Source organism: Phyllobates terribilis, unplaced genomic scaffold, assembly GCF_046119375.1.
Source record: "Phyllobates terribilis strain yellow unplaced genomic scaffold, ASM4611937v1 Scaffold_65__1_contigs__length_7625178, whole genome shotgun sequence".
Taxonomy (NCBI): Eukaryota; Metazoa; Chordata; class Amphibia; order Anura; family Dendrobatidae; genus Phyllobates; species Phyllobates terribilis.
Genome location: NW_027362825.1, coordinates 6436720 through 6460772, shown reverse-complemented (window position 1 = coordinate 6460772; position 24053 = coordinate 6436720). Strand labels below are relative to the sequence as shown.

The 24053-nt window shown below is 45.5% G+C and overlaps 1 protein-coding gene across 1 annotated transcript; it reads right to left on the bottom strand.

Annotated features, from left to right (window-relative positions):
- Window positions 1–226: 226 nt before the first annotated feature.
- On the bottom strand, window positions 227–23078 carry THAP7 (THAP domain containing 7). Its single transcript, XM_073662092.1, has 7 exons — window positions 22916–23078; window positions 21756–21862; window positions 17458–17665; window positions 15552–15631; window positions 14665–14820; window positions 2593–2727; window positions 227–2312 (listed from the first exon to the last, which is right to left on the bottom strand). The coding sequence occupies exons 2-7, from the start codon at window positions 21833–21835 to the stop codon at window positions 1643–1645; spliced, it is 1329 nt and encodes a 442-aa protein (XP_073518193.1). The 5' UTR covers window positions 21836–21862; window positions 22916–23078; the 3' UTR covers window positions 227–1642.
- Window positions 23079–24053: the final 975 nt, after the last annotated feature.

Genomic DNA, 24053 nt, shown 5'->3' with positions numbered 1-24053 from the left:
AAAAAATGCAGCGATAAAAGTGAATGTAAAAAAAAAATGTAATAGGTGCAGAAAATCCACAACATCATCAAAAACTCATTGTGGGAACTTAGCCTAAAAGCAGCCCAAACTACAGAGACAGAAATGTTACCAGACACTTACCTGCTTGGGTTCCACAATTCTCCTCTGTGCACCCCTTTGTCTAATGACATGTCGTCCCCAGGGAAGATACATCATGGAGGCCAAATCATTGAAAGTAGACATGTTATCTATAGTAACAACATCACGGAGGCCAAACCAGACATCATAAAGAACAAAAAGTGCAGAGAGATAACTGGTGAGGGAACACCCAGGGAAACCCAGGGAAAGTAAAGAGAAGCAATTACAGTTTCTGCAAGTTAGTAAAGTATCACCAGGCAGACCCACATCTAGTGCTCACATCAAGCCTAATCACTGCTGTAATGAAAAGTTCTGTAACTTTCTAACACCTTGTGTTTCAATTCCTCATCAAGATCTCTGCTTACTGTCAAGCCATCTGTATTTAATCCAAAGGCTGTATTTCTTTAGACCCCTTTTCACAAAGCTGTGTGTTTGTTACACTGTATCAATGTCAGTAGGAGCTATCAAACTGGAAGATGAGGATCTGTGTTGTCTAGGGTTAAGGCCAGTGTGGATTTTCAGCCACTGAACACATTAAGGCTGTGTGCCCACGATGCGTATTTCAAGCGTTTTTTGGTGCGGAAATTTCCGCAGCGTAAACGCATGATAAACGCATGGTAAGCCTTCTGCCATGGTCCCCTATGCAATTCCACACTTTCAATGCCCATGCTGCGTATTTTTCCGCAGCGTTTATGCTGCGCTCAAAAATCCCCAGCATGTCCATTAATTTTGCGGAAGCGCAGCGTTTTCGCCGCCATTGACTTGCATTAGAACGCGCCAATGCCGCAAGACTGCATCTGTACTTGCGTAATTGGCGCGTTCTAATGTGCGGATGGTAAACGTGTGTAGAGGAGAGTCTCCTCCACACCCAGGTACCATAGAAACTGTAAAAAAAAAAAAAGAATAAAATAAAAAATAAAGATTATATTCACCTTCTGGCGGCCCGCGCTGCGCTCCTTCTCCTTTGCCGGCACATCGCGTTGGACTGTAGGACCTGCGGTGACGTCACAGTCATGTGACGGTAGGTTCTTCAATACAGGGCATCGCGATATCCCGGCAGCCAGGAACGAGCGCAGCAGCACACCCCGGGCCATCGGAAGGCAAGTATACATTTATTTTTTTATTTTTAACCATTCTAAGGTCACACTATATAAATCCATGCTGTTTGCATGGATTTATATAGTGTGACCTAGTTGTCAAGCACTTTCCAAGTGATGCTAAAATCGCTTTGAAAGCGCTTGTCAATCCGCATGCGGAAAAGCATGTATTACGCAGGAAAAACGCATGTACAATCCGCATGCGTTTTTTCTGCCAGGGAGATGCAGAAATGCTGCAGAAATTTTCTGCTTCATTTCTGCATCGTGGGCACATAGCCTAAATGTTTCCATCCCATGACAGCAACCAGGGATCCTAAAAGCAATGAGGAATTGAAACAAAGTCTGGCGAGAGTTTTCAATACTTCTCAATGATTAGCCTTCATTGTCCTAAGTCTGGGGAAGCTATTTTACACAAAGTCATTGATGAGCTGGAGTTCGAACACTTGAAGATGCTCCTTCAGCTTTTCTCTGACGTCAGACTGTGCACGCCGCTCCCGCATATGTTCCTGCTGTAAAGAAGAGATCCGTAGACGGAGCCGTTGCTCACGTCTCCTACAAGCCTCCAGCTGCCTCTGCACTTTACTGAGAGCCTCCAGCGCTGCCTCCGCTCTTCTCTTCCATAGGAGAGCGTTCCCCACATGGTAACTATGCTCATTCTGTATGTAAGCTCCCGGCGGCTGTGGGATACGCATCATGTACGTGGATGGAGACACAGGCCGAGGTGTTCTGTCCACCTGCTCTGAGGGTTCACTTGGTTCTGGGTTCAATGATATGTCAGAGGACATTTCCTCTCGTACTCGAGACAGTTGTAAGTCTGACAGTGGTCCGTTTGTTACTGATGCAACCTCTATGTCTTCTAGTGCGGCTTCTGGATGCATCTGGTGGTCCACTGTGGTGGCCAAGGCTCCTTCTGCTGGAGCGGCATCTCCTGGAATATCAATGTTTTCAGGGCAAAGTCCATGGAAGTTAACCAGATCTGGTGTGGGTACATTGTCATACCTCCCACTATCAAGACACTGGTTGTCGGAACGATCTGCGGTTTCTGGTGGGGCTGTAGTATTATTTACCAGGAACTCCCTATTGAAGAAATAACAGTTAGTGAATACTACTGAATGATAATCACTGATTGTAAAGCAAACACACACTACAAGGCACGTAAATGCCCACATTTAAAGGGTTTGTCCTAACGCAATATGGTTTCACAAACAAGGGACCCTCCAATATTGTCCATTATAGACTGAAACTCCACTGCTTTCTACTGCATGCTCAACCGGAGGTCAGTGTAAGGAGAGCCGCCCATCCTCATCACAACAACGCCACAACAACTAACTCCTCTGTATGGATATCATACACTCACTTTTTCCTCTTTACTTTTGTTTTGGTGACCTTTAAGTATTTATTTTTCTGAGCTTTGAGTTTTGCTGTTCTTCGCAGTTTTGCAAATAGTGTAAATATTGTTGGCACAGCTTCTTCCTTCAGACGATGGTAGCCGCTGTAATATACAGAAAATAGAATAGGAATAACATGACTTTATGCAGAGTTACATTCCCGCTCTCCTACTGCTTGTGTGTCAGTTTTCACTGCAATCCTTCAACCTTAACGTGAAAATGACAACAGGTCCAGTGCTTTAGTGTGGTATCGGTGGATGACAGATTTCGGAGCATATTTTTTTAGCATTTTTTTTTTCCCGGGACTATTTCAGTTTGCAGAGGCCTTGAAGTGTTAAATCACAAGAAAGATGCCCCCATTTTGGAAACTGCTCTTCTCTAGGATTTCATCTTGGGTTGTACTGAGCGTTTGGAACAAACAGTTGATTTACAGATTTTTATAGGCACTGGGCCGTACAAAATAAAAAAAAATAAAAAAAATTAAATTAAATTCCCCCCTATACTTTATATGAGGTCATACATATTTGTGGGCATACGGCAGGGCTCAGAAGTGGAAAAAATGTCACTTGACTTCTGGAGTGCTAATTCTGCAGGAGTGGTTTTTGGTTGTCATATCGCATTTGCAGAGCCTCTAAAAAGTCACACCCACCCAAAAGTGACCCCCCATTTTAGAAACAACACCCCTCAAGGCATTTACCTAATGGTGTAATGAGCACTTTGACTGCACAGATGTTTTCCAGAAATTAGTGGGGAATAGATGTTGCAGAGTGAAAAATTGCAATTTTTCCATAGATAGAAAAGGACAGTTAACAATAATAAGCTGTTTTTCCAGTTTTTGGAACAGTCTACCTATGGCCTTAATCTTTGAAATGGACATTTGACAAGACTCGGGGGTGAAAGAGGACGATGCACATGAAGCCTAATTTAGTGGCAATTTCAGAAGTTCTAGGATAAAAGAAAAAAAACAAAATACAAAAATACCTTTGTGTCACCATATTCTAAGAGGCATCACTTTTTGTGTATGTCTACTGGGGATTTGGCTTAATTTTTGGAGGATGAGCTGTACCATTTCGGTGTACATGTGGCTTTTTGATTGCTTTGTACTTTATTTTTTTTCTGGTGGCAAGGTGACTAAAAAAAAAAGCAATTCTGGCATTTTTATTTATGGTGCTCATTGGGCAGTATAAAAAGCATGATAATTCTATAGTTTGGTTCTTTACAAACATGGGGACACCAAATTTGTGAAGTTTATTTATATTTTATTACTTACAATAAAATATAATTTTCAAAAATTGTAAAAATTGCTTTTTGGTTGTCATTCTAACAGTAATAACTTATATTCTTATCTACAGACATGTGTAAGGGCTTGTTTCTTGAGTGACGAACTGCATAATTGTATGACTTTTGTATAATTCTTGGTATAATTTTTGCGCTCATGTAACTTTTGAATCACTTTTTATTACCATTTGTTGAGGAAAGGTGACCAGAAAGCATCACCAGGCAAGAAAAAGGGACACGCTATTTTTATAGTTTGAAACTTTACAGATGCAGCAACACCAAATATGTACCATATCAGTCAACAAATTTGGATACACCTGTTCATACAATGGTTTTCCTTGTTCTTATTGTAAGGTGCACATTGTAGATTCAGAATGAAGACCGCAAAATTATATGGAAAGAAGTATTAAAGAAACACATACCAAACAGAATATGTGCTAAACATTAGATTCCTTACATTAACCCCCTTTTACTCTGATGACAGCTTTACACACCGTTGGCATTCTCTCTAGCAACTTCATCAGGTGTCACCTGAAACCCAACAGCCTTGAAAGAGTTCCCCAAATACTTGTTGGCTGCTTTGCCTTCAGGTCCAACTTAAAGCACATCTCAATTGGGTTGAGATTCGTCGATTGTGGAGGCCATATCATCTAATACAGATTCCATCCCTCACCCTCTTGGTCACATAAATCCTATCTCCGTGTAAGAGCTGTCTCAATGTCCTATTGTAACACAAATAATGGTCCGGCTAGGTACAAACCAGGTGGGATGGCATGCCATTGCAGAATGGCTGGGTAAGTGTGCCTTGCATTTGGCATAAACCACCAGAAGGGGCACCAGTAAAGCTGCCCCACAGCATCACACCTCACCCCTCCACGCTTCACGGTGAGCACCACACATGTAGAAACCATCCGCTCACCTTTTCTGCATCTCACAAAGACATATAGGTAGACACCAGAAATCTCAAATATTGACTCAGACCACAGTACAGATCTCCACTTATCTAATGCCCAATCCTTTTGTTGATTAGACCAAGCAAGTCTCTTCTTCTGGTTTGCAGTCTTTAGGAGCGGCTTCTTTGCAGCAATTTGACCACAAGGTTCTGCTAATCGCTGTCTCCTCGGTATAGTTCATGTTGTGATGTGTCTCTACTTGATGTCTGTGTTATCAAGGGTGATGTCAATTTGAGGGTTCTGAGGCTGGTATCTCTGATGAACTTATCCTCTGCAGCAGAGGTAAGTCGTGGTCTTCCTTTCCATCGGTGGGCCTCATAAGAGCCAGTTCATCAGAGCGGTTAATTTATTTCATGACTGCACTTGAGGATACCTTTAAGGTAAAAGCAATTTTCCAGATTAATATTTGGAGATCAGTCAAAGTAATGATGGACTGTTTCTCTTTACTTAGTTGAGTGGTTATTGAAATATTCTGGATTAGAACACTGCCTCAGCAAAACACAGCTGATGGGTCACAAACACTTGGAGAGGCAAAGCTGTTCTTCGGACGAAATTCTAGGTGACATCTGATGAAGCTTCTTGAGAGAATGCCAAGGGGGTATAACGCTATCATCAGAGTAAAAGGGAAGTACTGTGAGAAATCAAATGTGAAACAAACCAAAATATGTGCTAATCCTTTGTTTCTTTACTCCTTATTTACATATGTATTACTTCATGGTTTTGCTACCTTCAGTCTGAATCCACAATGTGCACATTCCAATAAGAACAAGGAAAACCATTGCATGAACAGGTGTCGCCAAACTTTTGTCCGGTATTGTGTGTGTATATAATTTTTTTCCATAATAAAATGTTTAAAAAGTGAGAAAGGACTATTTCATTTTTTTTCTTTTTACACAGATTGACTGCGGCATCTAGAGGGTTAAAAGGTCTGGATCGGTGCTCGCTGTTAAAGCAAGATATCAGATGTACAGTGGTGTGAAAAAGTGTTTGCTTTTTTCCTGATTTCTTATTCTTTTGCATGTTTGTCACACTTAAATGTTTCAGCTAAAAAAACAAAATTGAAATATTAGACAAAAGATAACACAAGTAAACACCAAATGCAGTTTTTAAACGAAGGTCTGTATTATTAAGGGAAAAAGAAATCCAAACACAAAGGGCCCTATGTGAAAAAGGAGATTTTTGCGTACTCACCGTAAAATCTCTTTCTCTTAGCCTCTAATTGGGGGACACAGGACCATGGGTGTTATGCTGCTGTCCACTAGGAGGCGACACTATGCATAATCTAAAAAAGATTAACCGTGGCTCCTCCTCTGCAGTATACACCCCCGGACGGCGTCAGCCTTCTCCAGTTTTGTGTAAAAGCAGTAGGAGGAACGTAACATGGATAACATAACCATGCCTATAAGAAGGCAACTATGTACGAGCTCAAGAAAAAAACAATATGAGAACTCAACATAACGGCGGCCCGGAACGGGCAACAGGGTGGGAGCTGTGTCCCCAATTAGAGGCTAAGAGAAAGAGATTTTACGGTGAGTACACAAAAATCTCCTTTACTCTGTTGCCTCATTGGGGGACACAGGACATCCCAAAGCAGTCCCTGGGTGGGAAGCAATGGACGAATATTGTGTAGACAGGCCCCTACAATTGGGGCACCGCCGCCTGCAGAATACGTCTACCCAGGCTCGCGTCTGCTGAGGAACCCTGTAGTGTTTGGTAAACGTGTGTAGGCTATTCCAGATGGTTACCTTATACACTTGTTGTGCCGAGGCCTGGTGCCGAATGCCCTAGGAGGCCCCTACCGCACGTGTAGAGAGTGTGCCGTAATACCTGCTGGAAGAGGAGAGTTTTTGAGGCGGTAGGCCTCTTGTATGGTGGATTTGATCCACCTGGCAAGGGTAGCTTTGGAAGCTGGTAGACCCTTGCGGCCGCCTTCCAGAAGAAGGAAAAGAGAATCAGACTTCCGTAAGGGTGCAGTCCTAGACACAGATACGTAATGCCCTAACAAGGTCAAGCGTATGCAGAGCCTTCTCCACTCTATGAACCGGGACCGGACAGAGGGATGGCAGTGAAATTTCCTCATTGAGGTGGAAGTTGGAAACAACCTTCGGAAGGAAGGATGGGACCGTACGGAGAACTACCTTGTCCTGGTAAAAAGCCAGGAAGGGTCGTCTGCAGGAGAGTGCTGTCAGTTCAGACACCCTGCGTAGCGAGGTGACTGCCACAAGGAAAACCACTTTCTGGGATAGAAGGCGGAGTGGGACTTCTGTAAGGGGTTCAAAAGGCGTTTCCTGCAATGCTGTCAGCACCAGGTTGAGGTTCCACGTTTCTAGTGGTCGTCTGTAGGGGGGAACCAATCGGGAAACCCCCTGAAGAAATGTCCTTACTTGCGGCTTGTTAGCAATGCACCTTTGAAAAAGCACTGAGAGAGCCGACACCTGGCTCTTAAGGGAGGCCAGGGACAGTCTGGCCTCCAGACCCGATTGGAGAAACCCAAGTACCCTGGGGAGGGAATAAGGGAGTGGGGTCTGGCCACGAGATTTGCACCAGTTAAAGAAGGCTTTCCAGGTACGGTAATAAATCTTAGCAGAGGTTGGCTTCCGTGCCCTGATCATGGTTCCAATGACGTCCGGCGAGAACCCTGACTGGGTTAGAACCCAGGTCTCAATGGCCACGCCGTCAAATTGAGGGCCCCTGAGTTCTGGTGGTAGAACGGGCCTTGTGACAGAAGATCGGGGCGGTCGAGGAGACGCCAGGGGTAGTCTGCTGTGAGCTGTACGATGTCTGCGTACCATGTACGTCTGGGCCAGTCCGGTGCGATTAGGATGGTTGGAACTCCCTTTTGCTTGATCTTCCTCACCTCTCTGGATATCAGTGGGAGAGATGGAAAAATGTACAGGAGCTGGAACTGGGTCCAGTTCTGAACCAGGGCGTCCGCTCCTAGCGCCCCGCGGGTCGTGTGTTCTGGCCATGAAGTTGGAGACCTTGGTATTAAAGTGGGATGCCATTAGGTCCACGTCCGGAGTCCCCCAGCGATGGCAGATCTGGCGAAAAACTTCGGGATGGAGAGACCACTCTCCCGAGTCCATTCCCTGCCGGCTGATGAAGTCTGCTTCCCAGTTGTCCACACCCGGAATGTGGACCGCAGAGAGAACCGAACCCGTGTCTTCCGCCCAGTGGAGAATGTGTGTCACTTCTCGCATCGCCTGGGCACTGCGGGTCCCCCCTTGGTGATTCATATACGCCACAGCCGTCGCATTGTCTGACTGTACCCTGATGTGAGAAGCTGCCAGTAAGTGATGGAAGGCTCTCAACGCCAGGAGGATGGCACAAATTTCCAAGATGTTGATGGGCATGGTCGCTTCTGCTGGGGACCACTTGCCCTGTGCTCTGTGGTGTAGGTGTACCGCACCCCAACCCGTCAGGCTCGCGTCGGTGGTCAGACCTTCCATTGACGCGTGAGAAAGGATTTCCCCTTTGTTAGTGAGGTTGGCTTGAGCCACCAGTGCAGGGACCTCCTGGTTGAAGACGTCAGCTGGAACTCCCTGTCGAGAGAAAGAGGGTTCCTGTCCCATGACTTGAGGATGGCTAGTTGGAGAGGCCTGAGGTGAAGCTGGGCAAATGGGACCGCTTCTATTGCCGCCACCATCCTGCCAAGGACTCTCATGGCAAACCGGAGAGATCGAGGGGGTTTGCTGAGGAGGGTGCGAACTCCTAGATGGAGAGGCAGTGCCTTGTCCTTGGGAAGGAGCACTAGACCCCTGAAGGTGCTGAATAACATTCCCAGGAAGGTCAGAGACTGACTCGGGGTTTGTGATGACTTTTGTAGGTTGACTAACCAGCCCAGGCGACTCAGAGTGTCGATTGTGATTGAGACGCTTAGCTTGCAGTCCTTGAAGGTGGGAGCCTTGATAAGGAGATCGTCCAGGTATGGAACAACTACTATGCCTCTGGAGTGCAGGACGTCCATGGTGGCTGCCATGACTTTGGTAAACACTCTGGGAGCCGTGGCGAGTTCGAACGGGAGAGCCACGAACTGGTAGTGGTCCTGGTCGATTGCGAACCTGAGAAATCTCTGATGGGCGGGTGCAATTGGTATATGCAGGTATGCGTCTTGTATGTCTATGGAGGCGAGAAATTCTCCCTTCTCCATGGACGCAATGATGGACCAAAGGGACTCCATGCGGAAGTGACGTACCAGTACATATTTGCTGAGCTGTTTTAGGTCCAGTATGGGCCGTACGCCGCCTCCTTTCTTGGGGACTATGAATAAATTTGAGTAGAACCCTCAGAAGCGCTCGGCCGTGGGGACCGGTACTATGACTCCTGCTTGAAGAAGCGAGGAGACCGCTTGGTGGAAGGCACGAGCCTTGGCTGGCGGTTTTGGGGGAACAGAAAGAAAGAGTCTGTTTGGTGGGTTGGAAGTGAACTCTATCTTGTATCCCGAAGACACTAGTTCCCTGACCCACCTGTCTTCTGTAATAGGCAGCCAGACTTTATGAAAGAGCAAAAGACGGCCGCCTACAGGTGGGGTGTCTTCCGGAGTCTGCGAGTCATGATGAGGAGGAAATCTGAGATTTTCGTCCTTTGAACTTTGACTGGCCTGCTCTTGACTGCCAGGTCTTGTCCGACTTTTGCGTTGACCGCGAGTTGTCCCTGCGTGGGGCGCGGTTGCTATTTTGTACTGGTCACGAGACGGACCAGCCCGAAGAGTTCCGAAAGGATCGGAATCAAGTTTGGTTACGCTTTCTGTAAGTGCGTTTGAGCTTCAGTTGAGGGAGAGAGGTACTCTTACCCCCGGTGGCGTTGGATATCATAGTGTCCAACTGTTCACCAAAAAGTCGACCATTGAGGTACGGGAGGTGCGTGAGGGACTTCTTTGAGGCTGCGTCTGCTTTCCATTTCCGCAGCCAGAGGATACGCCGAATCGTGATGGCGTTTGATGCTATCCCTGCAGCACCCCTTGCAGAATCCAGAGCTGCATGAAGCATGTAATCGGCTACAACTGCTATTTGGGCCGCTTGGTCCGACAGCTCCGGAGCAGATACTTGTAGGCTAGCTTGTAAATTTTGGGTCCAAGCCAGGATGGCCTTGGCAGCCCAAACTGAAGTGAACGCGGGAGCCAGGGAGGTCCCTGCGGCCTCGAAAATTGAATGAGCCATGCATTCTACCGGCCGGTCTGCTGTGTCCCTGAGGGTTGAGCTATCTGGCAGTGAAAGGAGTGACTGTGCTGCTAGCCTAGAGACTGGGGGATCCACTTCAGGTGGATCTGTCCATTGTTTGGTGACCTCCTGTGGGAAGGGGTACCGCGCCTCCAAATATTTGCGATTGGTAAACTTCTCAGGCTGTGAGAACTGCTTTTGAAGGATCGCCTTAAACTCTGGGTGGTCAAAGAAGACCTTAGGAACCTTCAGAACTCCTTCAAAGGAAATCTTGTGTCCTGGTGCCTCCGGGGGCGGATCAGAAATGTCCAGCACCCGATGGATGGATGAGATTACATCCTCAACCAGAGCTGTATTGCTAGGGGGGATTGGGACTAGGGACCCTTCAGTTTCCTTGTCTGAGTCGGAATCACAGATGTCTTCCGAATCCTGTGCATCGCTAAGGCGTCTCCTGCTGGGTGAACCGGGGCGGAGGCCTTCTCTGGTCGGGGATAGCTGTGGAGATCTGCATTGTCTGTCCCTGGCAGGGGACGGTCAAGATGACCTGGGACTATGGTGTCTCTCCCTAGAAGGGGATGACCGTGTGGTATGGGATGACGCTGATGAACGTGACCTGTGGGTCCGCTTGCGTCCTGACCTAGACGTGGATGTGCCCGTGTCGTCATGTCCCTGAGTGGAGCTCTCCCTTTGCTGGGTAGCGTTCATAGCCGAGGCATGACTCTGCAGAGCCTGAAGCAATGTGGAGGTGAGGTTATCTATAGACTGCGTCATAGATTGCGACATCTGAGTGACCCATTCCGGCGTGGCATTAGACACTGAAGCAGTGGCAGGGGCTTCTTGGGGCTCTGGCACAGCAGTCTGGATGCAGTCCTGGCAGTGCGGGTACGTGCTGCCACTGGGGAGAGTATTACTGCAAGCTGTAAGAGTGCATAATAGCAGTCATGCCTGGTTCTCTTGGACCTTGAGCCGGCATAGTGCACAGGTGTGTCTATGCAGAGGGCCCTGGCTATGCAGAGGAGCTTATAGGATTCACAGCCGAGGGAAAAAACTCCAGCTGTGATATTACCCCACCAGTGTGCCTCTAGGTCCAGCGCCGAACATCCACAGTCCTGTGCCTCCCCGGAGACTGGCAGGCCTGGTCTGTATCTGCCGACTGGTAGCTACAGGGTTAATACTTTTTCCTGCAGCAAATAATGGCCGCCGAGTAAAGTTTGAGGAAGAAGGGGGGTGGAGAGCTGAAAAGGGCAGCAGTTTACTGTGAAATTGCGCCCTTTCAGTCTGGATCCGTCCCTTCTATGACACTGTAGAGTGGGGGGCGGGCCGGGGGGCGGAGAGGGGGTGGTGGCTTCGGCTAGGCCGGAGCCGCGGTCTAAATTAGATGCCTGATGCCCAAAGGGGCTCCAGGCTGGCGCGGAAGTCCGGGAGGTGGGGGGGGGTCGGATCTGAACCGGACCCCCCCCCCCCCCGGATTTAAAGGCAGGATAGTGGTGGAGGTATAAGCGGAAGGGGGGCCCTGTGAAGAGTCCCCCTGAGGCACCATAGAGCTGGTGCTGCCGCAGAGACAGGGCGCAGGAAGGCCTGTGTCTGTGTTGTGCCATGCCTGCCTGCACTCCCCCCTGGCCCCGACAGGAGCCCGCAGCAGGACTGGGGTCACTGGATTCAGCTGCAGAGTGCTGCCTGTACAGGCCCTACCTGAGGCGTTTCAACCTAATGCCCCCAGAGGGGGATTAGGGAGGGTGCTGCTGTCACCATCAGGGGGCTTTATCTTCACCTCGACCTCAACCCAGAAACAAAAAGGAATTGGGGAAGGATGGGGGTCTCGACTTCGAACCAGCACCCAAGGGGCTGGGGAAGGAGCGACATGGGGAGTAGCCATCTCGACTTCAACTGTGCACCCCGTAATAGGGGGCAGAGGAAGGAGCCATGCCGGGAGTCTCACAGGAGACCCACTTTTCTTCATCTGTAATCCCGTCGGAAAAAAACGGAGTAAAAAGTTTTAGGTGTGCCTCCTATGTGACACTAAGCAAAAACTGGAGAAGGCTGAGGCCGTCCGGGGGTGTATACTGCAGAGGAGGAGCCACGGTTAATCTTTTTCAGATTATGCATAGTGTCGCCTCCTAGAAAACAGCAGCATAACACCCATGGTCCTGTTTCCCCCCAATGAGGCGACAGAGTAAAGTGATTTCCCCCTAAACCTAATAACTGGTTGGGCCACCCTTAGCAGTAACAACTGCAATCAAGCATTTGCGATAACTGGCAATGAGTCTTTTACAACGCTCTTGAGGAATTTTGGCCCACTCATCTTTGCAAAATTGTTGTAATTCAGTCACATTGGAGGGTTTCCGAGCATGAACCGCCTTTTTAAGGTCATGCCACAGCATCTCAATCGGATTAAGGTCAGGACTTTGACTAGGCCACTCCAAAGTCTTAATTTTGTTTTTCTTAATCCATTCAGAGGTGGAGTTGCTGGTGTGTTTTGGATCATTGTCCTACTGCATAACGCAAGTGCGCTTCAGCCTGTGGTCACAAACAGATGGCCGGACATTCTCCTTCAGGATTTTTTGGTAGACCGAAGAATTCATGGTTCCATTTACCACAGCAACTCTTCCAGGTCCTGGAGCAGCAAAACAGCCCCAGACCATCACACTACCACTACATTTTACTGTTGGTATGATGTTCCTTTTCCGAAATGCTGTTACTTCTATGCCAGATGTAATGGGACAAACACCTTCTAAAATGTTCAACTTTTGTCTGGTCAGTCCACACAGTATTCTCCCAAAAGTCTTGGTGATCATCAAGATGTTTTCTGGCAAAACTGAGAAGAGCCTTTATGTTCTTTTTGCTCAGCAGTGGCTTTTGTCTTGGAACTCTGCCATGCATGCCATTTTTGTCCAGTCTCTTTCTTATGGTGGAGTCATGAACACTGACCTTAACTGAGGCAAGTGAGGCCTGCAATTCTTTAGATGTTGTTGTGGGGTCTTTTGTGACTTCTTGGATGAGTTGTCACGGTGCTCTTGGGGTAATTTTGGTTGGCCAGCCACTCCTAGGAAGGTTCACAACTGTTCCATGTTTTCACCATTTGTGGATAATTGCTCTCACTGTGGTTCGCTGGAGTCCCAAAGCTTTAGAAATGACTTTACAACCCTTTCCAGACTCATAGATCTCAATTACTTTGTTTCTCATTTGTTCCTGAATTTGTTTGGATCGCCGCACTATATCTATCTTTTGAGGATCTTTTGGCCTACCTCACTTTGTCAGGCAGTGGCTTCTTGATTGAGAACAGGCGTGGCAGTAATCAGGCCTGTGTGTGGCTAGGGATATTGAACTCAGCTTTCCAAAGATGTGATAAACCACAGGTAATTTGTTTTAATAAGGAAGGGGGGGAAATCACTTTTTAACGCAGGTCCCAGTAGGTTTGGATTTATTTTTCCCTTAATAATAAAGACCTAAATTTAAAAACTGCATTTTGTGTTTACTTGTGTTATCTTTGTCTAATATTTAAATTAGTTTTGTGATCGGAAACATTTAAGTGTGACAAACATGCAAAAGAATAAGAAATCAGGAAGGGGCAAACACTTTTTCACACCTCTGTATCTTATTACTGACACCTATGTCTTCAAGTGTGGCAGTTAATGTTACAGCCCATCCGTCCATGACCTCTATAATATAAAGCTACAAGAATCCCTCTGTCTGAAGCCTCTATAGATTGCGCAAGCGCGACAAGCCTGCACAGTCTGGCTCCAGACAGAAGAACGCATCGAGCAGTTACAGGTAAAAGGAGTGTATGGCGCCGGAGATCGCGGTATGCGTGGACACTGAATGCATACTGCAATCTCCGGCGCCATACTTACCTGACCGGGAGGAGCGTTGCCGCTGCGCCTCTCTTCTGGCCGGAGACCGGGGGCGGAGTGAACGCGTCGGAATCGGCGCATCCGCATAGCGCTATCCGGCGCCATTTTACTGAAGACACATTTGCAGTGTGTCTTCAGCAAAATAGCGCCGGACAGTGCGGTATGGGCACGGGCGTACCCCCCCGGCCGCCGGCAGAACGGGACACGGCGCTGGAGCACAGGGAAGAAAGGTGAGTATAAGTGTTGTTTTTGTGTATGTGTGCAGCGTGAAAGGGATGAGGGGTGCCACACATACCAGGATTGGGGGGGATGAGGGGTACCACGCATACCAGGATTGGGGGATGAGGGGTACCACGCATACCAGGATTGGGGGATGAGGGGTACCACGCATACCAGGATGAGGGATGGGGTGCCATGCATACCAGGATGAGAGATGGGGTGCCATGCATACCAGGATGAGGGATGGGGTGCCATGCATACCAGGATGAGGGATGGGGTGCCATGCATACCAGGATGAGCGATACCATGGATACCAGGATAGGGATGAGGAGTGCCATGCATACCAGGATTGGGGGTGAGGGGTGCCATGCATACCAGGATAGGGATGAGGGCAGCACATAAGAGGATGGGGGAACAGGATTGGGCAGCACAAATACCAGGATGGGAGACCATATACCAATAAAAATGCTCGCTATCCAGACGTAGAACGGGCTCAATAGCTAGTTATAGCATATCACGGAGTGGAAAAAGGTTAAATATCTTCCATAATTTATGTAAGGGAATAAAAAAAAAAAGTCTACCTAATGCCAACTGCTTCAAAACAGCTCTTCTCAAAGTGCTTGGAGCAGAAGTAAACATAGTCAGAAGAAGGGTCCCAAAGCCCATTGCCGCTGGGGTCTGTTCTCCTGCAGTTTGCAATCCAAAGGCTCCTTCTAGGGTCGTCCTTCTTTGGAAGCCTTGTAGTAAAGAAAAACATTCAGATATTAAACATATCTGCTACATGGTAATGTTAAACTGATTTTCTAGGGTTGGAAAAGCATGGCTTTATTGTCTGGAAACTCCTCCTCACTGGTTGTTGTCTAGTTTTATAGCTCAGTCCCATTGACTAAAATGGAGTCAACCAGGCATGGCTTTATTTTCAGGAAAAGGAAGCCATGGCCAAACAGAGGTTTTTGGGGTTTTCTTGGCATTCCTTCCACAATAGAAAATACGTACTTTTGTCTATGAGAGAGTTCAGACATTATGAATTTGTGGTGCAGATTCCCTATAGCAAACCCAAATCAAAGGACAGTACAATACATGTGCAAGGGATTAGGTTACTACATCCACATATAGCAGAAAAATACAGCAAGGAAATTTAAGAGTGCATTTTCCCCTGTTTAAAGGGAACCTGTCCCCAGAAAAAATGCTATTAACCTGCAGATATGGAGCTAATCTGCAGGTTAACAGTTTTTTTTTCTGGTGACAGGTTCCCTTTAAGTATAGAAGGTGAAATTTAGAAGGTGAACCCGTATGTGACACATCCACATTTTGCCGGACAATAGTAGTTGATTTCCCATGGTCTCCCACAGGAAAGGAATATAAAAGTAGCAGCGAACCCCTTTAAGATGCTTTGCTTGATTCCTTATTAATCCCAGTGAGCCCCTATAGAGGTTTTCCGTTAGCATAATAAGCAGTTAGCGCAGACCTGTGGAAAGAGATGTTGTCATCTCTTGTCTGTTGAGAATCTCGAGTGGTGCATCCGAGGGCAGAGCAGTGACGCGGCATCTACACCCCAAAAGACAGAGATTTTGTAATCAGTAAGGTTAGACAAACATTACTTTAAAGGAAATCGGTTATCAGTTTTTTTTCCAAAAACATACAAGAGCAGTGACCAATAGTCTATGTTTAATGGATTCTGTTATTTATTGGGCTGGCACTAAGCAGAATGGAAGGAGATTCCCCTTCATGGCATCATCCACCTCTTATTTGAACCACTCTGGGGGAAAACAACAGGTAGTGCAAGAAGGTAAAATATCATGGGGTAAATAAAAAAACATGTGGACTTGGGAAAGACGTGAAAAAATATAAAAATAAATGAAATATTTAATTAAACATAAGAGTTACTACTTGTAACAAAACAAGGGGACATGGCCGGTGATTCGCACATTTTCTTAGTAAAATCATACTGAAGGTACACTACTAAAAAAAATAAAGGGAACACTTACAACACAATATAACTCCAAGTCAATAACACTTCTGTGAAATCTACCTGTCCAGTTATGAAGCAACACTGATTGTGAATCAATTTCTCCTGCTGTTGTGCAAATGGAACAGACAACTGGTAGAAATGATTGGCAATTAGCAGGGCTGAAGCATGGCTATGCACAGCACAGGCGATCGGACGATCGCAGCTTTAAGTCTCCTAAAGGGACTATTAACTGAAGTGAAAAAAAAAGTTATTATAAATCTGAAAAAAAAAAAAGAACACAAAAGTTCTTTTGCCAAATTGAAAAGAAAAGAAAAAAAATACACGTTTGGTATTGCTACTTTCAGAAATGTCTGATCTATCAAAATATAAAATAAATTAATCCAATTGGTAAACGGTGTAACAAGAAAAAGAATCAAAATGCCAGAATTATGGTTTTTTGGCCGCTGCAACATTGCTATAAGAGGCGATCAAAACATCGTATCTATTCCAAAATGGTATCAATAAAAACGTCAGCTCAGGGCGCAAAAAATAAGACCTCACCCAGGACCAGATCCCGAAAAATGGAGACAGTACGGGTCTCGGAAAATGGCGACAAATACAAAAAAAAAATGTTTTTCATACACATTTCGGATTTTTTTTTTCACTACTTAAATAAAAGATATATGTTTGGTATCTACGTACTTGTACTGATCTGGGGAATCATATTACCAGGTCAGTTTTATCATATAGTGAACATGGTAAATAAAAAAAAACAATTGTGGAATTGCACTTTTGTTTTTTGCAATATCAACACACTTGAATTTTTGTTTCCGTTTTTTTAGCACACTATATGGTAAAATCAATGGAGATATTCTAAAGTACAACTCGTCTTGCAAAAAAACAAGCCCTCAAGCGGCTGTATTGATGAAACTATAAAAAAATGTTATAGCTGTTGGAAGAAGGGGAGGAAAAAACGAAAAGAACAAAACAGAACAAGGCCAGGGGTGAAGGGGTTAAAGAGGTTCCTCCATCTTCTCTCTTCAGGAACACCCCCATGTCGCTGGTCTGAAATTTGCGCTGTTGATGCTGCTATATGAGGCAGCCTTGTGGTGTGGGGCTGAAGTTGGCCGAGATCAAGAGCTAACAGTGCGCTACAGATTCAGAGCTGTGCTTACAAGCTCAATAAAAAACAGCTTGTAAACACTGTGTTCGTCGGCTACAGCTGCTAGACCACAGAGGTGGCCGGTCTCCTAGGCAACATTGAAAATAAAAAAAAAAAAAGAGAGAAAAACAGTGATATTAGGAAAATCATTAGAACTGTAATAATATCAGATTGGAACGTGTTTGTTTTTTTCAAGGACTTTCCAGTTATACCCATCTTCGGAGGTGGGACTAACCCTTTAAGAATGGGATATAGTCTCACCTTTGAAAAGTCGAGACTTGAGAAGATTCCGGGGACCGCAGAGTCCCTGAGTCGAACGGTCTGTCCAGTTCGATCAAACTGTGTATCGTGGAAGTGCTGTGAGCACAGGGAGCTGTGAACGGATGGGGTCCAGTCACTGCCGACAGCCGTGTGGGAGTGAGCCACGGCATTCACCCACAGGATCCTCCGAGACTCTTCTTTTGGAAATCTGGTTTGCAAAAAAATGGTCACAAAATATTGTGCAAGAAAGTGAAGGCGCAGCAGACAACAGAGCTTTCCTAGTAAACTGTTATCCTCCAACTGCCTCTAATGGTCCTGGCGGTCACACGATCACCAGGATACCGATAGCTACATGTTGCTGTTGGGTCTATACAGATGTTGTATACACATACAGAGGCTCATGCATAGATCCAGTAGGAAGAAGTCCTTCCTTTATTTATAGTCTTTGTTCCTCTGAATCCACTTGTGAATACGGCTTTAAAGACTGCATGAAAAACTTTTACAAAAACCACCCTAAGGCTATGTTCACACGTTACAGTTTTTTATGCAAATTAAAAGCTGCATTTTACAGAAATCTCATGCACATGCTTGTTTTTTTTTTTTTTTACTTGATTGAACTGGTAAACTGCTGTGTTTTTTTTTTAAAACCAGAAGCATGTCAATTCTTTCAGCGCTTTTGCAGCATTTTTTTTTTTACATATAGAAAGCAATGGGCAAGTGCAAAAACAATATCAATTTTTGCAGGGTTTTTGGTGAAAAGAACACAGGTACTGCAGGATTTGAAACCCATTTATTTTTTTAATTTTGCCAAGTTAAAACCATAATGTCTTGATATTCTTACATGAGCATGGCATTAGTATTAGTGCAGTTTAATTAAATTAGTGATATGTGTTAAAGTAAACAATGCCCTACCAACTCAATGCCATACCAACGGGTGAAGTAAACAATGCCCTACCAACTCAATGGCCTATTAATGTGTGAAGCAAACAATGCCCTACCAGCTCAATGCCCTACTACTGAGTGAAGTAATCAATGCTCTACCAATGTGTGAAAGTGAACAATCACCTACCAATTCATTGCTGTACCGATGTGTTAAATACACAAGGCCCAACCAATTCAACTTTCCCCCGCTGTTGTACATTTGCAATTGTGTATTTTTTGAACTCATAACCTTAGTTCACTGCTGCGTTTCTTACATGAATTCAGCCTTTTTGTTCAAAATACATTTAAAAAAGGGGTACATCTACACCTCTTTTTTGGTTTGAAAAAGGCCCAGTGTGGCTGAAACATCATGTCAGTTTTTTTATGTCGTTACTGGTGTCAATAAAACCTTTTTGTAGGATACTACCCGGTGCCTTGGATTTTTGGATTATTTTTGTTCAGAATATTTTTTCAGACATAAAACTTTTCCCCTAAATAATTTGATCAAATTGCCCTTTTTCCCAAAAATGTTTTATGGTTTCACATACATCTAGCATTGGTGGCCTAACACCTTGTATTGGTCATGCTTGCAAGGTGCAAGCAAAGCTGAACTTTGAGATCATGAAAAATGCAGCAAACCTGTATTTTGGCTGCAGATTTTTTACTGCCAAGAGATCAGGTTTTGGCGACAGAAAAACAAAAGCAACGTGTGAACATAGCCTTACAGGCCTTCTTTCTAGGCAGCACCAGTTACATATAGTAGTCTCCAGTGGCCTGAACACTGGTACTCTCTATCTAAAATAAGGATTTTATACATCAAAACAACACTTAGGCTGTGTGCCCACGATGCGTTTTTTAAGCATTTCCGCAGCGGAAAAAACGCTGCAGAAACGCTTAAAAAACGCATGGTAGAAGGTCTGCTATGTCCCCCAATGATAATCAGCATGTGCTGTGCACATGCTGCGGAAATTTCCGCTGCGGATTATCATTGCGGAAAAAAACGCAGCACTACCAATTATTTTGCGGAAGTGCTGCGTTTTCGCCGCCATTGACTTGCATTAGAACGCGCCAATTCCGCAAGACTACATCTGTACTTGCGTAATTGGCGCGTTATAATGTGCGGATGGTACCCGGGTGTAGAGGAGAGGAGAGTCTCATCCACACCCAGGTACCATTAAAAAAGCTATAAAAAAAGAATAAAATAAAAAATAAATATATACTTACTTTCCGGCGGCCCGCGCTGCGCTCCTCCTTGCTTCCCGGCACTTCAAGATGGAATGAAGGACCTGCGCTGACGTCAGAGTCATGTGACGGGTCACACGACGCTGAGGTCGGCAGGTCCTTCAGTGTACCGCTGCAGTCACGGTGAAGCAAGCCAGCGTGGGCCATCGGAGGGTAAGTATACATTTTTATTTTTTGACATTCTCTCGGTCACACTATATAAATCGATGCCAGTTACATGGATTTATATAGTGTGACCAAGTTGTCGAGCACTTTCCAAGTGATGCTAAAATCGCTTGGAAAGCGCTTGTCAACCCGCATGCAGAAATGCATGTGAAGAACGCTTCACATCCGCATGTCCCTGGCAGGAAAACGCATGTACAATCCTCATGTACAATCCGCATGTATAATCCGCATGTACAATCCGCATGCGTTTTTTTCTGCCAGGGAGATGCAGAAACGCTCAGGAAAAAATCCTGCGCATTTCTGCATCGTGGGCACATGTGTTTCCCCCAAATTTTCAACTTTTTAACACCAGTTTTCTGGCGCTTGATGAATCCCTCCCTATAATTTCTAGTTTTGTTAGTTCTTAGACGTATAGTGTAAAAATAATAATGATCATAACCTAAAATGGCGATTTTATCTGGGTCTACTGTTAATTTTAATGCCAGCTCTTTCTACTTTTTACTTTTTGAAAAGTACTCAGAGCTCAAAGAGATGTGGCGTGGCCTTATCCAGCCTCACAAATTTACTAGAATTCTGTGGCGCAGCCTAGGCTATGTTCACATGCAGCATTTTTCTATGCAAATTAAAAGCTACTTTTTTTGCAGTAATAAAAGCAATGTGATTTCAAAAATCTCGTGCACACACACACTTGTTTTTTTTTCCTGATTGAATTTGAGAACTGCAGTGTTTTTTAAATCTGCAGTATGTCAATTCTTTCAACATTTTTCCAGTGCTTTTTCACCCATAGAAAGCCAAGAGAAAGTGAAAAGCGCTGCAAAAACTGTTTTTTGTACCGTTTTTGGTTAATACCGTAAAACTTTATGAAACATATACTGTAGACAAAGCACACGTAATCCACACTCATAAAAAATGCTGCAAAAAAACGCAACAAAAACAATGTGAAAACGGGCATTTTGAATGCAGTGGTTTTAGAGAGCAGGTTTTGTCTGCAGAGAAAAACACTGCTTGTGACCATAGCCTTATAGTAGAAATGTATCTGTAAAGTAATGATGACTGGAGTGCATTTTCTGACTCCAGAGAACAGGATGAATTCCCTCCAAAGTGTATAAAAATAAAAGGGGGAAAAAAAATTGAATTGATCACCAAACAAACACCAGAAATCAAGTCAGCAGCTCAACAACAACAACAAAAAACTTCTAGCTGTTAATCCAGCGCATACAACACATAAATGGTGTCCGAACCTGAATTGGTTAAATAGTTCTTGTTTTTGACTAATTATTATCACAAAAGCCAATACAGAAAGACCTGGAGTGAGGGACCCCCGGTATTGACGCAGCACACCCACTCTATAAGACAGCTGAAAAAACAAACAAAAAAAGGAGCACCAGCCGATTAGCACAGTAGGTCCACACTGGCACTGGGGGAGTTGAAGGATTGAAGCTCGCCGGCTGGCGCTCCTTTTTTTGTTTTTTTTAGCTGTCTCACAATATAGCAGCTGATTAGGATGCCCGGACCTGGTAGCAGCAGGCTGACTGAGCTGTAACAAAGTTGTCCACATTCAAGATATCTATTTGGTGTAAGTTTTGTTGGCTTTTCTTCCCCTCCTCAGAAACGCTCCTTTTCAGCCTGTTTTCTAGTACCCACCCTATAAGGACATTTCAGAAAGGGATGAATGATTAAGATAGTCCTGTAAGACGATTGTGCGATCACCCAGGGGTCTCGATCACAGTCCTGCCATAACTCGAGGGAAACCTCAATGCTAGCCTATGAAGCAAAAAAAAGTCACCTCAATGACAAGATTACTGAGACAATCATGAGACGTCTTAATGTAGATCAGGTTATGTGTGATTGTATGGTTACTCACAGGAGCCATGAGTGATTGAGGGGCCCAAGTCCTAGAAACAGATTCCACCCTCCACACTGCAGTGAAGCTCATCTAGCACAGGCGTATAGGGGTCCATGTCACTTACCGATGGAAGGTTATTCCTTTGCGCTTGATCTGCACTGTTTGGCGGTTGACACAATTAGCAGCAGAACATGATCGCACCATTTCGTTCCTTTTAGGCGTGGATCTTACCTGGAGATTACAAGACAGACCCCAACATATTACTGTAAGAGATGAGCTAAGAATGTGTCCCCGGCCCACACTGGTCACGTCACATTTCTACAGCATCCTAGAAACATTATGTGACTCCCGCTGCACAGTATGAAAAGCCTTATAGGGTTTCATGAATGTCTAATACACGGGGATCGCATCTCCAGGTCCCTTTTTGGATAACAGTGGTGACCTGACTCCCATCATAAAAGAATATGGGAGTTACTGCACAGGCCAAGCATCACTGCTGCCATGTTACCCGACGTCCACGCCCCAATGTCCCAGGCTGAGGTTTCAAGCTGCCAAGAATCAACAGCATTGTCACTCTCGTAGGGCGTCACTCTCTATGTGCAGCACTATCTATGGAGAGGCGCTCTACACAGGGTGGCACCTTCTATAAGACTTCACTTTCTATAAAGCACCCCATTCTATGGGGAGGCACTCTCCAAGGGTTGGCACTTTCCACATGGCGGCACTCTCTATGAGGAGGCACTCTCCACGGGGCGGCACTCTCCAAGAGTAGGCACTCTCCACGAGTAGGTACTCTCCACAGGGCGGCACTGTCCACAGGGCGGCATTCTCCACAGGGTGGCACTCTCTATGAGGAGGCACTCTCCACGGGGAGGTATTCTCCACAGGGTGGCACTCTCCACAGAACACAGCTTTCTATAAGACTTAACTTTCTATGGGGTGTCATATCATCAACCACAACTTTCTAGGCTTTGCCTCCTGGATATTGTGAAGCAGCCACTGTGCAGGTGTCAGTAATTCGGGCTCTGACGTGTCAGGAGTCATTGTCATCAGCTGCTGAACAACAACCCCCAGCAGTGCGAGAAGTGGGCGAGTGTGTAAAGATCAGGGATGCACACATATAAGGCATACCCCTATATATAGGTATGGACCCATATAAGGTGCAGCAGGAGAGGCTGGGGGTTGTAGTGACATCAATAGCAGCTATATGTGGATGACCTGACACACTATAAACAAACATGGTGTCCTCATTCCCCCCTCACCCAGCTCTGCGCCCCTGTATACCTGCCCGCTGTATATACACCGAGTCCGGGCTCATCCGTCTCCAGCTGCCCTCATCATCCTCATTTCCCATCCACCGTGCGCCGCCACCGAACTCATCCACTCCACATAGACAGCCTTGTCCCTCCGGTGTGTCGCTACGCCGCCATCTGCTGGAGGGAGGAGCGCACCGCAGCGCGGGATGTTCCTTAGATAATTCTACAGCTGCTGGAGCTGTCTCATACAGGGAGTGGACTGTTCCCATTCTGTGCTGTGCTGTCAGATCACCTTTCCCCACTCAGGTTTTCACCTTTATGGAGCACTGTAGTTGCCATTTTTTATAGTTTTTCTATTTTTGTTCTTTTTTTGGTCACACACACTTTTGACTTTTTTCTTTTCCTATATAAGTCTCTGTCAACACACTTAAAAAAAACGCCTAGAAAAGCTAAAAATACACCAAGTATCACATAAAAATGCCATAAAAATGCAATGACTGCATTACCTTTCATATTGTCTACAGATAACATTTAGTTGTAATGTACTATTGCCACAAAACAACCAGGAAAGGAAAGCAATACACCCTGTGTGCAGGGGCCCACATAGAAGTCATGGGGCCCCATAGCAAAAGTCCTAATCCCCCCCCCCAAAAAAAAAAAAAATAAAATATGTATATATATTGGAATTATATACTTAACAAAAAAGTGTGAAACAACTGAAAATATGTCTTATATTCTAGGTTCTTCAAAGTAGCCACCTTTTGCTTTGATGACTGCTTTTCACACTCTTGGCATTCTCTTGATGAGCTTCAAGAGGTAGTCACCGGAAATGGTCTTCCAACAATCTTGAAGGAGTTCCCAGAGATGCTTAGCACTTGTTGGCCCTTTTGCCTTCACTCTGCGGTCCAGTTCACCCCAAACCATCTCGATTGGGTTCAGGTCTGGTGACTGTGGAGGCCAGGTCATCTGGCGTAGCACCCCATCACTCTCCTTCTTGGTCAAATAGCCGTTACACAGCCTGGAGGTGTGTTTGGGGTCATTGTCCTGTTGAAAAATAAATGATGGTCCAACTAAACGCAAACCGGATGGAATAGCATGCTGCTGCAAGATGCTGTGGTAGCCATGCTGGTTCAGTATGCCTTCAATTTTGAATAAATCCCCAACAC